The 15804-nt window shown below is 36.1% G+C and overlaps 1 protein-coding gene across 8 annotated transcripts in view; it reads right to left on the reverse strand.

The window, feature by feature from the left end:
- Nucleotides 1–15804, reverse strand: part of adgrg6 (adhesion G protein-coupled receptor G6) — a 102227-nt gene that overhangs the window by 9541 nt on the left and 76882 nt on the right. For 7 of the 8 annotated variants that reach the window (XM_055149340.1, XM_055149344.1, XM_055149342.1 and 4 more), the window contains 20 exons: nucleotides 15073–15161; nucleotides 14379–14431; nucleotides 14259–14294; nucleotides 14041–14186; nucleotides 13010–13121; nucleotides 12593–12681; nucleotides 12402–12466; nucleotides 12156–12292; nucleotides 11502–11667; nucleotides 10927–11073; nucleotides 10718–10834; nucleotides 10218–10272; nucleotides 9622–9728; nucleotides 8553–8680; nucleotides 7441–7709; nucleotides 6793–6895; nucleotides 6563–6713; nucleotides 5874–6006; nucleotides 5428–5529; nucleotides 3163–3318 (listed from right to left, as the gene is read on the reverse strand). In XM_055149340.1, coding sequence (XP_055005315.1) covers nucleotides 3163–3318; nucleotides 5428–5529; nucleotides 5874–6006; nucleotides 6563–6713; nucleotides 6793–6895; nucleotides 7441–7709; nucleotides 8553–8680; nucleotides 9622–9728; nucleotides 10218–10272; nucleotides 10718–10834; nucleotides 10927–11073; nucleotides 11502–11667; nucleotides 12156–12292; nucleotides 12402–12466; nucleotides 12593–12681; nucleotides 13010–13121; nucleotides 14041–14186; nucleotides 14259–14294; nucleotides 14379–14431; nucleotides 15073–15161 — 2361 coding nt within the window. Of the gene's footprint in view, nucleotides 1–2643; nucleotides 2686–3162; nucleotides 3319–5427; nucleotides 5530–5873; nucleotides 6007–6562; nucleotides 6714–6792; nucleotides 6896–7440; nucleotides 7710–8552; nucleotides 8681–9621; nucleotides 9729–10217; nucleotides 10273–10717; nucleotides 10835–10926; nucleotides 11074–11501; nucleotides 11668–12155; nucleotides 12293–12401; nucleotides 12467–12592; nucleotides 12682–13009; nucleotides 13122–14040; nucleotides 14187–14258; nucleotides 14295–14378; nucleotides 14432–15072; nucleotides 15162–15804 lie in introns of all 8 variants that reach the window. The other variant, XM_055149339.1, reaches the window with a different exon arrangement.

Consider the following 15804-nt stretch of genomic DNA (forward strand, 5'->3'; position numbering starts at 1 on the left):
CCAACATTGATTATAGAGTTAACCTTAATTGTATCTAAACAAATGGCTTTTACAAACACTTGCATAGCCACCCAGGGAATGAACAAACATGCAGACACTGGATATTATCTTGTGATCAGTGACTTTTCTATAGGCACAGCTTCCCTATAGGCTTACTGATGGAAATGTGGCTGCCAGTGGCCTCTGGCATCTGACCACCTTTCACTTAATCACACCGTACAATGACACGACAACAGCATCAATGTATCAGTGTGAGATAGAGTTGAACAGTGTTTGAGTTCATGGGAACCACTAAACCACTACTGTGCAAATGTTCTTGTTGCAGTCTGTAATATCACATACACAAAGCACACATATACACAAAAAGGGCTTTGAAAATTAAATGTGGAGATGAAGACGCTGTGCAATTACTCAGTAAAGACACACATTGGAGGAAGAATGTGACTATTTTTGGGGGGTACATGATACTAGTTAGAAGTCTGTATGGTTCAGATAATTGATAATGAAAGCCACAACAAAATAAAATTAGTCTCTGGTTTGGTCAAAATAGTAGCTTGTTCCTTTACTTTCCAAAATCTTTTGGAGCGTTTGGCCATGTTGTTTCTCCTTGTCATTTACCCTCTCTAAGTTGTATTTAGAGTAATTTGACCATGTTTGAGCCATCTTTATTTGCTTATTTTCAAGATGCCATATACTCCCACCACTCTGTACTTACTCTGTTGTCCAGTTTTATTTTCTTTATCGGTGATATGTGTTGGATTCAGCAGTGTTGCAGTGTCATTTGGGTACAAATGTGCAAATGTGCTCGTGTGATTTACAGCTAACCATTACAGGTACTGACTATTTGTTTTGATGACATCCCATTGACCACTGCAGTTTTCTAACACAGAAGTCAGTGAATGTGTTTCTTTTATTAAGCTGTTTTAGATGAATATTGCAATTTAAAAATGTAAATAATCCCTAGATTAAAACTGTATAGCAGTTTGAAGTACACTATATCTTCTTAAAATATACTGGATAAACCAATATAATTTTGTGGAGGAATAGTTGACAAACCAACAGTGAGCATTTGTGTTGCTGCACATCCCTTTAATACTATGGCTAACATGCATGAGTTCAGTCTCCACATGCCATAATGTGTAAATGTGTGTGGTCCTTCCCATCAGAGAAAACAAATTTATGGTCACTGGGAGCAGGAAAGATGCCCCAGAAATGAGAGGAATCTGGACAGAGACAGAGGAGTCCTGTAGGGCTGGAGTTAAGATGGATGTGCTGTGGATTTATGTAGTTTAACATAACCTGAGAGAAACTTAAAGAGCTACTGAGTTATGTCACATTCATAAGGATGAGCTATCACAGAATGCATTTTTTTTTTTTTTTACAATTTTACAATGTATTTTAAAAAGAACGGGTATGACTGTTAAAACAAAACATTTAAACCACCATTGTTTATTGTTTTAAAAATGCTATATTTGCCAATATCAATGTCAAATCAAAATCAATATTAACATGTTTTATACGTTTCACTTTTGTTTTTGAGCTCCAGTCCCTTTGCTCTACACACTAAGTCACTCCCCCTTCATAGCGCTATCACAACACAATCGGCACGCATCTCCCGAATGAAAGCACTGCACATTGCATCAGGTACTGTGGAGAATTACAAGTAAAGCAGTAACATCACTGTGGAGACCTTCATAGTTACCCTTTGAGTCATAATTTATACTATCCTAAGTAAATTAGTATAATCATCAACAACATCCGACTGACTGGGTTTGGTAAGTTCATCATTTGATCCTAACAAAAACAACAGACAGTTTAAATTATATTTTCACTGTGTTTCTGTTTACATGTCCGATTTGAAGAAATCAAGTCATATTTACTGCAGCTGTCCTGGCACAGTTCATCCATGTCTGTCTGTGAGCAAGATTATGAAGAATTCATTCATGATATCATTTAGGAAGCCAACAATAGATCAGTTTTAGTTTACAGTTTAGAGTTTTAAATTTTCTTGAGAAAGTTGAGTGTCTTTCATATGGTAATTCTCTTTAAAGCTTCTCTAAAATGCAGATGCTTTATCACTGGGATTATCGGGATGGTATTTCTGTAGTTATTTATTAACATGTTTTGGATAAGTTGAGGAATTCTTATCTTCTGAACAATGGCACAGTACAATATGACATTTATCACAGCAAAGCACACAATGTAATATATGTTAATTTGATCAGTTCTCTCTTTTCCTCCTTTACCTCCATCAATGATTCAAATATAACTGAAACTGAAATAAAATAATTTCAAAAACTTCACACAGGTTAAAAAGGACAAGTTAGCTCTGTGCTCAAGGTGAGTTTGTTCATGTGCACAAGAGTACCTTGAGTGGGCGGGGTTAAATTTTGTGATGGCGCCAATCATCTAACAGTAAACTCCGCCCACTCAGTGTAAAGGCGTGAACTTAATGAAATGATATCACAATACACCGTTTCCCAAAATGTGTGCTTGTCAGTGTAACTTTTTTCAAATTAAAAAGAAAAGTTTAATGAGTTATAGTTATGTTTACAATTTTAGATGCATATATTTTGGGAAACAAAGCAGAACGCCATGATGCTAGAAGCAGGAAGTCACTCAGCCAATCAAATTTATCTTTACCTCTGTCGCTCCTCCTCATTGGCTATTGGTTTGAAGAGCTGTCTACACCAAACACAAGGCACATACATAACAGTACATGTGAGTAAACATACCTTGACTAACAAATAAAAAGCCAATCAAATTAACGTCAATGGGATAAGGCATCTCTATTTTGTATCAGGAATTCATTACAATTTGTGCATTTCTTCACCAATATGAAATGGAAGCTGTTTGGAAAAGTTAAGACACCATTACAGTGACTCAGTAGCTTTGTCAAGAGCACAACTTGTTACTGTTGGAAAATATAGCAAATTTAAGATAACATTAACATTTCCAACTTCAAGACAACTGGTCTGTGTCATAACTGAAAACAAAGATAAAGATACAATAACAGGAATAAACTAAGGAAAGGAATTAGGCCATGGTGGACCTATTTTTAGTCCCCATGATGTGAATGCCTACACAAATTTTAATCTCCACAATGTCATAAATAGCTGCCCACAGTATGCCCATAAGTCCAGTGCCCGTGTGTGGCCCTACCTGTGTTGCTATGGCGTTTGCTGAAGGGGTTGAGTGTAGCTTTAGCCTTGGATGTCCAGTTTGCCGTGCTGGAGCCAAAGGAGCTGGAGGACAGGGACTTGCCCAAATTTTCAGAACTCACTTTCTTTGTGTTATTTGTGGCTGTCTTACTCCAGTCTGTGTAAAAACAAAACAAGTAAGATGTGAGAAAAAACAGGACTGCAAAAAATACATATTCCTAGGTAGAGGGAGAGAGCCTTCCCTACTGATAACACTGCATTTTCATAAGAAAGATCCAAATGGTAAATTGCTAAATGTTGAAGGGGCGACTCTCCACAGACCTGAACTGTACTGCTGTAACCTGCTTGTCTCCCCTGTGATAGATAGGTTTAATCAACAGCAATAACATTTCCATGCAGATAACCATGTGGTGGACTCTCCACTAGAAATGTTACACAGTTCACCTTTAATAATCAGTTATGACTTTTTACTTTTTTTTTTTTCAAACAAAAATGCCACAGATATTAGCTGTTTGTAATTTTGATTGTCAAAGGGAAAAACCCTCCATATACACTCTAGCCTTCCTCCTTGTTTGTATCCTATAGCTCTCTTGACCTTGAACTGGTGACAGAATATTTTCATGGGTAATTAGCGTCTGTCGTTCCTAATGGGTCCCAAATGTGTACAAGTTGAAGTTTTCGGAGTGAGACCCATGATGTAACAGTATCTCAGTGTTTAGAAGATTAAATGCATTATGTAAATACATGATTTACATTCAATAAACATAATTATGTCACTTCAGACTGCAGACTGAGAATGGTGGGTTGAGAAAACATTGAAATAGCTCTAATGTATGCTCTTGTTTATTTATGTGTCATACACGTGACTTACAAAGAGTTAAAGTGCTTTATTTTAACCAAGGCCACAATAAAAATACACACTCAGAAGGACATGACCCAAGTGCACAGCAACACGGCAGTGAAACCATCACAATCAAGATCAAAACAAACTAAACCCAGGACAAATCCAGGCTTATAGTACTAAACTACAGCTAGACTATAAAAAAAAAAAAAAAACAGAATTAAGGGTCAAGATTGGACATGTCAAATATTGAATAAATCCAGAGATAACTTTAAAGTCTACTGTTGTGTTTGGAAGTAAATTTCCCATAACTTTTCTCATAGACTCCCATGTAATTTAAATACAGTTAGTTTAATACTCTGTTGGAGGCTAACCAGTCTACGTCACTCACAGCGTTTAAAGCCATACAGCTATGTGACGTCACACCTAAGCCCCATACTATAGTCTCCCATGTCTGTCCCTGTGACCTGTGCTGCTCTGAGCTGCTGTGAGTTCACAGGTCTGGACTGAGGTCTGGGCGGGACCACCTGGAACCTTCCTGCTCCTTTGTAGACACAAACTCTCCATAATCTTTTTATTAGGATCAGATCCACTGGACTTACACAGTTTGCATGATTTAATAAAGATTTCAGTGGGAACATGGACCGCTGCCAAGGCTCAGGTCGGAGGCAGGTTTTGATCTGGTTTCTCAGGCTCCCAGAATGTTGTGTTTGGTTGTTTTGTTTTGAACTAGACATGACTCCGACTGTTTTAGTACCACCTCATAAAATATGTATGAAAACCATCATAAAAAAGTCTAAAGTCAAATACTGTGCCAAATATTGGCAAAGCTGATCAGTACACTAAAGCATCATTGGCAATACATCTAGAATCCCCGTAGTTGACAATGAGCTGGAAGGCAGGTTCGTTTTCTGTGGAGGAATTTGCCTTTAGTAAGTCAGAATACAGATTTGTTGACCTTGTTTATGGGTAATATCAATCAATATCTGTAATTACTGGCCATGAAAAAAAAAAAAAAACATAGTTAAAAGTTTTCTTGGTCATCATAAATAAAATTGCTTTAAAATGTGGGATTATCATTCAGTCTTTTCCTTGTTATCTATTGAAGGCATTTTAATCTATAACATGGCGAGTTTAAGGAGCCAAATTCCCCCCAAAGTATGGTAAGGTTCAACATTTGTGGATTTTCTATTTTACTATTTCTTTCAACTTGAAAAACTTAAAGAGCCCTTCATCTGAAATTATGACCCAACTTGAATCAAGCATAAACAAAACCAAAACAGGACTAACCAGGTCCAAACAGAGAATAAACCAGCTAAGTTTATGATCTACTCCTGTAATAGTTCAATACTAAATACCTTCAAAAGCATACCGTTTGGTTTTGTTTTGTAAGTTGCTGTGTAGTAGTTGTTATAGGAGACTGACCTGAGTTGTCAGACAAACGGAAACGTCCACAGCAGAGGTATCTTCTCCATTGCTTCTGCACATTTTCCTTCAGCGCACAGTGGAAGATAAAAATAAAGAGGCCTGAAAATTAAACACCAAATAACACAGAATTTAGAGATCATAACTGTTTTCAGGCAGTAAAATAGCAAATACTTTTGACATTTGACCAAGATATTTCAGCTCTTCTTCAGCTTTAGATTTAAGAATTAAGTTGATTTTAGATTTTTAGAAAGTTTTAGCACATCCACCTCTTTTTGAAACGTAATCAGGTTCCATAACTCCCTATTATTGCATAACTCCCTATTTGTAGATGTGTTTTTTAAAGAAATTTATGGTTGCAGATAATTCACAAAGGCCACCATAGGAGAAAAAAAGCAAAGGAGGAACCAAAAGCAATCACAACGTAATCCATAAATTATCATTACCTTGCAATGAATTGAAGATAGAGAATAGATACATAAAAGCTAAGTTGACTGGGCCCCAGGCAAAAAACGCAAATCCCCAAGTCATCCCCAACAGGAAGGTGAGACTGATGACGCTGCGCAGGTTCCTCAACACCTACAGGAAACAAAAATCAAAGTACATTTTTTTCAAATGATTATTTATTTGATGGCCTAGTACTGTATATGTGGTAAGTGGCAGCGTGGAAGAAGACATATTGTGCTTGTGTCTAATATATAGTTATAATCTATGACACCCATGGATCATTGTTATAATTTTGACATTTTAAATAGTAACATTCTTCTAAAACGACTTAATGAATGAAATAAATCAGCTAAATTCCATGTTAGAAAACTGTGGGGCCCAATGCAAGCTGACAATGCCATAAACATCATAACAAAGAGTCATGCAGTTGTCAGCATCTCTGATGAATAGCTGCAGTGAATATTTTTTTAAATAAATATAATTATATAATTACATATAATTATGGTAACTATATTTTGGAGAAAGGAGTACTCTGACCTTACCTGACAGTGCCATCCCTCCAGTTCATTGTATATTACATATGGGTTAGGATGGCAAGCTCTAACCTGCCATATGCACTTGAATATTAAATTGTAAAATGTCTACATTTTTAGTATTTAGTTTAGTATGTATTTAATGATATTTGTACCTCTTCTCGTAGCGTCCGGTTGCTTCTTTTACCATTGCGCCCACAGATCTGCAGCATAACCACGATAAACATGGCTACATTTAGGAGGAATATAAGGCAAAAATATCCCACACAGGTGATGTAGAACACCACTGGGTCCTTGATCCAGCAACTGCACAAAAGACTCATCAAAATTACACTTAAATAAAAGAATTTGTTGGATTTTCAATAGAAAAGAACAGAAAACGCACAACTCAGATGATCCGTGTCCACTGGCCCCTTTGCCATACTCCTGAACCCCATAGGAGGTATTGTCTATTGCAGCCACTGTTCCCACTATCACAGCTGGAAGACCTGAAAATACAAGTAAATTACATATACAACAATTAGTAGTAGTAGTAGTAGTTTTTGAAATACTGTTTAAGAGGATAAAAGGAAGATGCCAACTTGAATTAAAGGTGCTCTTTGTAACTTTTCTAGTGGAATCTTTGTCACCAATAGCGTCTCTCCATGGAGATGCTATTGCTTAGCCTAGAAAATTCAACAGTATTTTACTTTACTTCCTTTCATTCAGTTGCAAGTGTTTTATTGCTAAAAATACCTTGAAAAACATTTTACTGTGAGTGGGTTTGCCTCTCCATAGATCTAACTTATAGTTTAACATTACACTTCAGAAAATTTCAGACAAAACAATATACTAGTAGACAGAGACAAGCAGTTACTGAGTTCTCCTCAAAAGAGAAAAGTTACACAGAGCAGCCTTAATCAAGCAATATTTTGATTATCTGCGTTTTAAATCCCAGAACAGTATCACTATTTAGCATTATACTGTTCTAATACTATAAAATCAGTACCTTTTTTTTTTGCCTAATCTTATTTTATATTATTGGCACACTGACCCCATCCCACGAGGCAAAACTTGAGGATGTATCTGCGGATGTAGGTGTTGAAGACTTTGACCAGAGCGATGTACATGTGGATGGACTCCAGGCCCATCCAGGTGAACGACGTCAACAGGAAGTAGTGAAGAAACACGGCCACTGAGACACACAGCCAATCAGAGCTCAGACTGGCCAGCCAGCCGTCCAATAGGAACGTCAGATTGAGGCAGAGGAGGGATGTGCTAAGGTTCATGAGGATTTTGGAGGGATAGTCACGACGAAGCTTTCTGAATAAGACAAGAGGACAGAAGAGGGTTCAGTTTGGAGAAGTCTGCTTTTTTTTTTTTAAAGAAATATAACTTATTTATATTATTCTAATCAGTAGTTATAAAAGTTTTATTTAGACCTACAGTTCTATTAGTCTATTAGTCATCCACACAAACCCACAACTTTGATATCCCGATCAGCAGTAGTAATAGTAGTAGTTAGTAGCGGTAATAGTAGTCATTGTAGTACTAGCTGTATTACATTTTGATAATAATGCAGTATTAAAAGTAATAAAACTTTTATTCACTTTTTAATTCATACAAATCCAAACCTTAGATATGCTTAGTAATCATACTGGTAATAATACATGTAGAAGTAATAGTATTAACATTAGTAATACAAGCATTAGTTGCAGTAATAGTAGTTATTATTGATGATTTTGAACATGATTTTTAAGTTTAAATTATAATAGCAGTAGAAGTAGTAGTAAAAGATGATGCAGTAGAACAAGTGGCAAAAGTAGAATAGAAAAAAAAAGCTGCATTGTGAAAGCATCTGTCAACATCTACTGTTTGGGAAAAAACATTCAGGAAATAAAGGAGTAAACCATGGTTAAAGTTGATCTAAAAATTATAATAAAGTTAAATGGACACATATCTTAAAATAGCATTTTTAGATACCTTTGTAACTTTCAGGTGGTCCTTATGAAAACCTACCGGACAAGTACTCAATATACTGTGCTTCTCATTAACAGTTCACTTCTAAGCTCTGCCCAGATGGTTTAAATAAATATTTCAATAATTACACAGATTTACGTAATTGCTCATCTAGCGCCATTAAATACTATGGTCAATGTAACATACTCAAATGCAATGTACGTCAGGAGGGTCACAGCTGAGAAAACAGCAGAAATTCCACATCCGATGTAGGTGATGAAGGTGAGGATCTTGGTGTTCCGTTCATTGATGTACGCGGATGATCCATAAATGTCCTAGAGAAAAACAAAAGGGAAATAACTCATATATAATGAGCCCTATAAACATGGCTCATTCTTCAAAGTTTACACTCACAAATGTGTAAAAGAACAACTCTAACTGGTCCAGAGTGAGGTCATGTTAACACAAGCCAAGATGTTTAAACTGACCACATGGCCACTTAAAACTAATGATGCCAATTAATTAAGAAGTTTCACAAATATTGCACGAAACATGATCTCAGTAAGATCTTGGAGACAGCCCGAAATGGATTACTGAAAAAATGCATTGTGTACAGAGCACAACAGTGAGTTTTAATTTCATTTCCATGTATTTACTTACTTTACTTTTAAATCTAATACTAAAAGCACACTAAGTAACTTTTTGGTTGAGGGTCCATTACCTGCTTGTTTTAACTGATATGTCATTGCTCTGCCTGGAATGTTCCACAGTATGACATTCAACAGCTCTACCTTATGACTGTAGGGCTGCCTCTCCACAGATCTGACCTGTAACTTTGTCTGGTTTGGTCTCCATGAAGATAGAAAGGTTTAATGCCATAGTGTGAAACATTCCAGACAAAGCACTGATATCTCCAGTTACAAAATGCACTTTTTAAGAGTGCAAAGGCACGACAGAGACTAAACCAGTGATGTGGTAACTGTTGACAATAATTATATTCAATTCAATTAATATTTTTACTTGTTATATTTTTTCAAGGGGTTATGAGTAGAATTGGGATTGTTGCTATAACAAATTTCAGATCAAAATGTTTTTTTTCAGTGGAAGAAGAGATGACTGGTGAATGTACAGCGTGTCAAGGGAAGTATGCACTGATGGAAGTTGATCAGACTCTAATGGCTAAGTTTGAGTCAAGTATTTCAATTGTCATCTTCAGTTATGTGTTGTACAAAATCACACTTAAATGTATAAACGTACACAAATATTTGTATTTTACCATGAGGATGCCAAAGTGAGTGAGGTGGTTGCACAGACAGACAGTTTTGTTGCGTGTGGATTCTGCTGAGACGTGACAGCCCTCTCTGTTCCATCCTCCATCGCCATCTGGTGGACACACACAGGAACAAATGTAACAAAATTCAACCACACCTGGGATAAAACCTTACTATATCATGTAGAATTATCCAGAATTAGGAAAAGAACAAAAAAAAAGTCATATATGGGCTATTATCACTACCTGGAATTCACTGCAATCAAATCTGAACAGATGTGTACCATTGCAAAATTTAAGTAGAAAATAATATTTGCAACAGACTATTTGTACTTTGTAAATACAGTCATTTTATTCATTCATTCTTTTTGTATTTGTGGAGGTTAATACTTAAACACTGCAAAAAATATAAGCTTTTTGCAATTTTCACTTCATTACAACTGCAAAAAATCAAAAAAATATATATATATACATATATATATTGATAATTGCCCTGATAAAGGAGCACTGCAAATGTTAGACAATCTAATGTTCCCATAAAGGGGTATAGTTTCTTCCAGTGCCTCAGGAGGTCATCGTAATGAGCTGAGATCTGGACTCACCTCTCATAGTGAAGTCCCAGAACATACAGACCGGTGGCTTCAGAGAGTCAAATGCCTGAAAGCACAAAGAGTAATGGATGATATCATTATTATTGATGTAGCTTTGATACAGAAGCAGATCACAAGATGAAAATTACATCTATAAGGCATAAAGCCTAAAACACTCCTGACACAATATTAGGTTTATTGTCAGTATTAATTCATATCAGTATATTTATTAAAATGATTGGAAACAATAATTTAAATTGCTTTGATGTTTTACACTTTTTTGAATGGCATACATTATTGTGGCATATGTCTTATATTCAGTGTTAAATAGCAGTTTAAAATCAAGTAAATCAAACCAACCATAACCAATTGGACTGCTATTAACTTAACTAAATATATGCACTTTTTAAAGTGCACAGTTACACAAACATGGCTATGGTGTCAGATGGACATGACTCACTACTGCTAAATACCAGTGAGCATTCATAATACATACAAATAATAATTCTCACCTGCTCAGTGAGATGTGCGATCTCGATCCTAATTGGGTCACGCAAGTTACTGATGGTGAAGTTCCCAACACTGCTGGCCACCACGTAACTGTTCAGAGACAAGCCGTCCTGCTCTTTCTGAATTAGAAAAAAAACAAAACAAAAAACAGACAAGATTATAACCATCAACAGTCACATATTTTGGTTTATTCAAGGGGATCTGGTCTGACCTGAAAAAGGTTTGTGCTGGAGAAGAACATGAAGTTGATCCTGGACAGAGATGCTCGTTCGGTTTCAGTCAGAGAGATGTTGGCGAGGAGAGAGGCCGGGAGGGTCACCTGAGCTAATGGGTTAGCACGCTTAGATGCAAAGTCAATCTGAGGAAAGAGAGACAAGTATTATTTGTGATATTTACAATTTAGTTGGGTTAGAAGTATGATCAACAATCTGTATTAAATACAGTCTATAATACTTAGGTTTGGCCATTTAAAAAGAACAGTCTGTTATCTAAAAATTTGTTCAGTTCTAGTCTAGTCAAGGTTTAGTTGCACTATGTGGACCCGTACTTGATAAAAAAAAAAAGCAGGTTTGATGGGTTTTAAAGACAGTCATCAGAACAATGTTTTTATTTTATTGTATTTATTGAGCTAAGTAAGAACATTGATTACCAGATGACTTCCTTTAACCAGTCCAGGGTGAATATGGGATTACATCAAGATGTTTTGTGGATTATTCAACACTATTTTGCCAATTTATTTTTGCTAACATTGCCAAGCACATTCAGAAGTGTCTTGTGAGTGAGTACCTGGGGCTGTGAGGAGTTGGGGCCGATGAAGGCGCTGAAATTGGTCCCTTTAAACATGGCGGTGTTCAGAGAAGAGACGCCCACAGCCAGATGTTTGGATGTGATGCTCACTGTGTCTCCCTCAAACTCAATCTTCTGTGCCAGTTTATCCACTGCCTTCAGAGCCCTGGGAGAGGGGAAAAAATAACAGCACCATTATGGTATATTGCAATTGAAATTATGGTTGTATATCCTGCAATCCTCATTCACAAAGTTTTTTCACTGTTTGTATATGATTTCTTTTGTGAAACTACACTTAAAAGAGCACTGCGTGATTCTTGATTCATAAAATGGCATTAAACTTATGTATGTACAAGAAGACTAGTCTTGTCACGATAATAACATTTCAAACTTAATTTTGATACTAACAAAAAGACTCAGTACTCAATACAAATTCTGACACCAAAATTATAATTTAACACTCTTTTCTTAACAGAATGTAATTTCAACATTAAATATTAGTACTTTCTTCTTCTTACTTCTTTTAAACTACAGAACTGTTCATCATCATCTACTGATTAGATACCTCTCAATTTTTGTCTTATTAAAATAAGTCTTACATATATGCGTTATGTGTTCAAGTATGCATAGTGATAGTAAACATAATTTTTATACTTCTCTGATGTAGCTGGCAGTGTGGTCTCAGGCCTCTTCATCACATTGGAGATAATAGTGACCACAGTATGAGCCAAAGTGGTGTTGATTTTGGCCACGTTCACCAGCTCTTTCACTTTGATCACCACTTGAGACACCTATAACACAATTATACAAGTTACTTCTGTATAAACGAACTTCAATAAATTGACTTATTGAGAAGTTTAACAACTGTAACAGACATATTTATAATAGATTATTTCTCACCTCTTCCTGGGACAGCTCATTGTTGGTGATGACAACAAGCTGGCCTGCCACTTCTGCTGCATTTTCTGTACAAAAAGTGTAACTGCTTAATCATGTAATACTGAATACTTATTGACCCTTTAGGCATACTGCAGGCAAATGTTTCTGAATCAGATCAGAATGAGAGCATATGAATGGCTGACAGTTATTACCTGCGGACACTTGGATGTCATTGATAACAGTGCAGTTACTTGTGTCTGGAGTCGACCAGTGAGATGTGAAGTTCTGTGGACTGATCAGACTAGACCAGAAATACACAATAAAACAGTTTCATTAAAATTTTTAAGAGTTGAAAGAGATTATATACTTTTTGGTTTATTTCATTTTGTTGATACATTCCTTTATATTAATATATTAATGATAATTTTATATGCATAGTTTTTGGTTTAAATATTTTTAAATTTCATCTTGACTCGAGTTGCAAGTAGAGATAAGGTTGAAAAAAATTAATGAGGTCCAATGTTCCTATTCACCATTGTAGAGTCTAGTATAAATCAAAACGCCAAAGCTGACTTATTTATAACAAACATCAGGCAATATTTATTAGGTAGTAAGTATTTCTTTTGTACCATGTCCGGGAGGTGCTGCTGTCCTTGTTGGGGAAACAGGGCAGAGTGTGGCTCACTGTGGGGCGAGACTCTGGCCATCGATAATGCACAGACACCTCCTCTGGGCAGTTGTCTAAACATACAAACACATACAATAAGATATAGGAGTAATGGACAATGTAAACGGAAACACTACACAAATGTGCAGTTTAAAGGTGCATTGTGTAACTTTTCTGCTGGAGGGTACGTCAAATGCTTTTGTCCACGGAGATGTTTTTGCTTTGTTTCACTATATGGTTAATTTTTCTATCTACATGGAGACCAAGGCAGATCAGATTGCAGGTCAGATCTATAGAGAGGCAACCCCACCCACAGTCAGAGTCACAGTTTTCTAGTTAACTATAAAACCTGAAATTTAACCTGCAATTTAATAAATATAAGGCAGAGCTGTATAATGTCGTATCGTGGAACATTCCAGGCAGAGCAATGACATACCCACAGAAACAAGCAGGTGACGGACCCCCAGTCAATAAGTTACATAATGGACCTTTAAGCTGATGTAGGTGTGATACACTGTTTTGTAACGGCACATGTAATTAAAAGAGATTCCGCATTACATGGTAAAACAAGTTTGCTCTTGAAGGTGAAGTCCACACAGAAGAATTAAAGAATGAAAAGTTTACATTGGTATTGTGTAAGTCTAGATTTAAACGTGCACTATGTAGCTTTTTGGTTGGAGGTACAGCACCTGCTTGCTTATCCACAGTATAACCTTAAACAGCTCTACATTACATTTATTCAATTACAGATGCTTTTATAGCACAAAAACACCTAGAAACTGCAACTGTAACTTGGTCTGGTTTGGTTCTTGGTTTGAAGATATAAAGGTTTGATACCATATTGTGAAACATTCCAGACAAAGCAATAACATCTTCAAAGACAATATCATTTGAGGGATCCTCCACCAGAAATTACTGTTACTGCTATTTTAAGAAGGCTATACAATGTAAGGCACTATATACATGAGAAACACATGAGAAACATTTGCTTACATATGAGTGAAACACTGCTGGAGTCAGTCTGAATGCGGAGCCCGGTCCCCAGCTGAGCCTCGTAGTTGGACAGACGAGTTTTAGCTGCTTCTTCCAGACTCTCGTTTGTGGTGAAATAGTGAATCAGCAACGCCTGGCACTGGTAACTACAACACAGGGCACAGTATATTCATCTGATTTTAAAAGTAACATTAAACATTCAATGATATCTGCTTTACCTCATGACACCATTGTTTTGTGACCCAGACTGCACACTGTGAGAGAAAAAAAAAAAAAAATATATATACACCATATAAGAATATATGAGCTTGTATAATTGCCACAGGGTCTTAAATTACCTGATGAAGTCCACATAAACAGACTGGGTCCAATTTTGAAATGTTTGATTTAACTGCAAAATAATAATATTAATAATTAAAAAAAACAAACAAACATATTGATACATGAGCATATAGCCGTTGTGACCTAAAATGATAAATCTTTAATCAGCGGTGGGGCATTTGAATAGCTGATGGCTCGATTCCCTCCTATTTACACTGTTGTTTTGTCTTATAGCATATATTTTTCAAATATGTTCATTAACCCTGTCCCAACCAAATAATTAAGTAAGCAATAACAGATTTTAAAGGGTGTATATTAAGCAAAATTGACTCTTTAAGTCATGTTATAATGCTGGTCATCAGAAACATACCTGGATTTGTGGTTTTTTTGAGTAACCCTTTGTTATCACTTTCTTATCAATCTGTCTACATCTCCAAAGCTCAAAATGCTCTGTTCCACCTTGTGATGTCATGAAGCAGCAGTTTTCAAGTTAACAGCTACCTTATACTTTTTGTTTAGTAGAGACTGGCAATTCCAGGGCTGAAATGATCCAATGATTCTAATAAAAGTGAATGGAGTTGAAAATCACAGAGGAGCACTTGCATTATCACATTATATCGCATTGTGTGTTAAACATGTGAGTGAAAAAAAAAACACATTTCAGGTTTATTTTGGTGAGGAAAAAATTACCATTTAAATTAAACCACTTACCCAGATGACCACAGCCTCTTCGACATCAGCTTGGGACATGGTCAGAGTGCTGTCCTCCACCACAAAGGCCACTCGGTAAAACAAACTATCTGTAAATTAAAATGTTTTTACAGTGAATAGTTGAATGTGATGTAACTGAACATTTTAGAGAGTGTGCCACATAGCTGGAGCTGGACTAAGAGAGCTCTGAGTAACTTATGAATAAACACATTTCTTAGTTAGAGGACGTCCCATTGTCAGCATAATCAGATTAAAGAACTATTTCCTGTTGGCTTAAAGCAGGCAGGGGAAATGTAAATGTATCTGTTATCAGTTTGTTGTTTTTATGTAAATAATAGTAAAAAATTTAAAAATCTTTCTTCTTTTTTGCTCCTGCTATGTGACACTGTGCCCACTAGATGTCACTACAGGTGCACTACAGTTCATTCATGGACCCGTCCAATTTGATAGAAGATATTACTACAGAATGGAAAATCATTGGAGAAACACAGATATTTCTACCCAAAAGTCAGATGGACAAAGATATAAAGCTGAATATAACAAAAAGAGAATAGTTGCAGCAATGTGAACAAGGCAGAAAACAGGGCATGAGCTAGAACAGTTGACTACAATGTCATGAGAAAAAAAGTACAATGACAGTGACTATTAATTCTGATTAGTTTGAAATACTACAAGATTTAACTATGAATTATAATGACACCAGCATCTGCATATCATTAACTAATAACAATC

This window comes from Boleophthalmus pectinirostris, unplaced genomic scaffold (genome assembly GCF_026225935.1).
Source record: "Boleophthalmus pectinirostris isolate CB_2022bp ecotype Guang Dong unplaced genomic scaffold, ASM2622593v1 HiC_scaffold_13, whole genome shotgun sequence".
Taxonomy (NCBI): domain Eukaryota; kingdom Metazoa; phylum Chordata; class Actinopteri; order Gobiiformes; family Gobiidae; genus Boleophthalmus; species Boleophthalmus pectinirostris.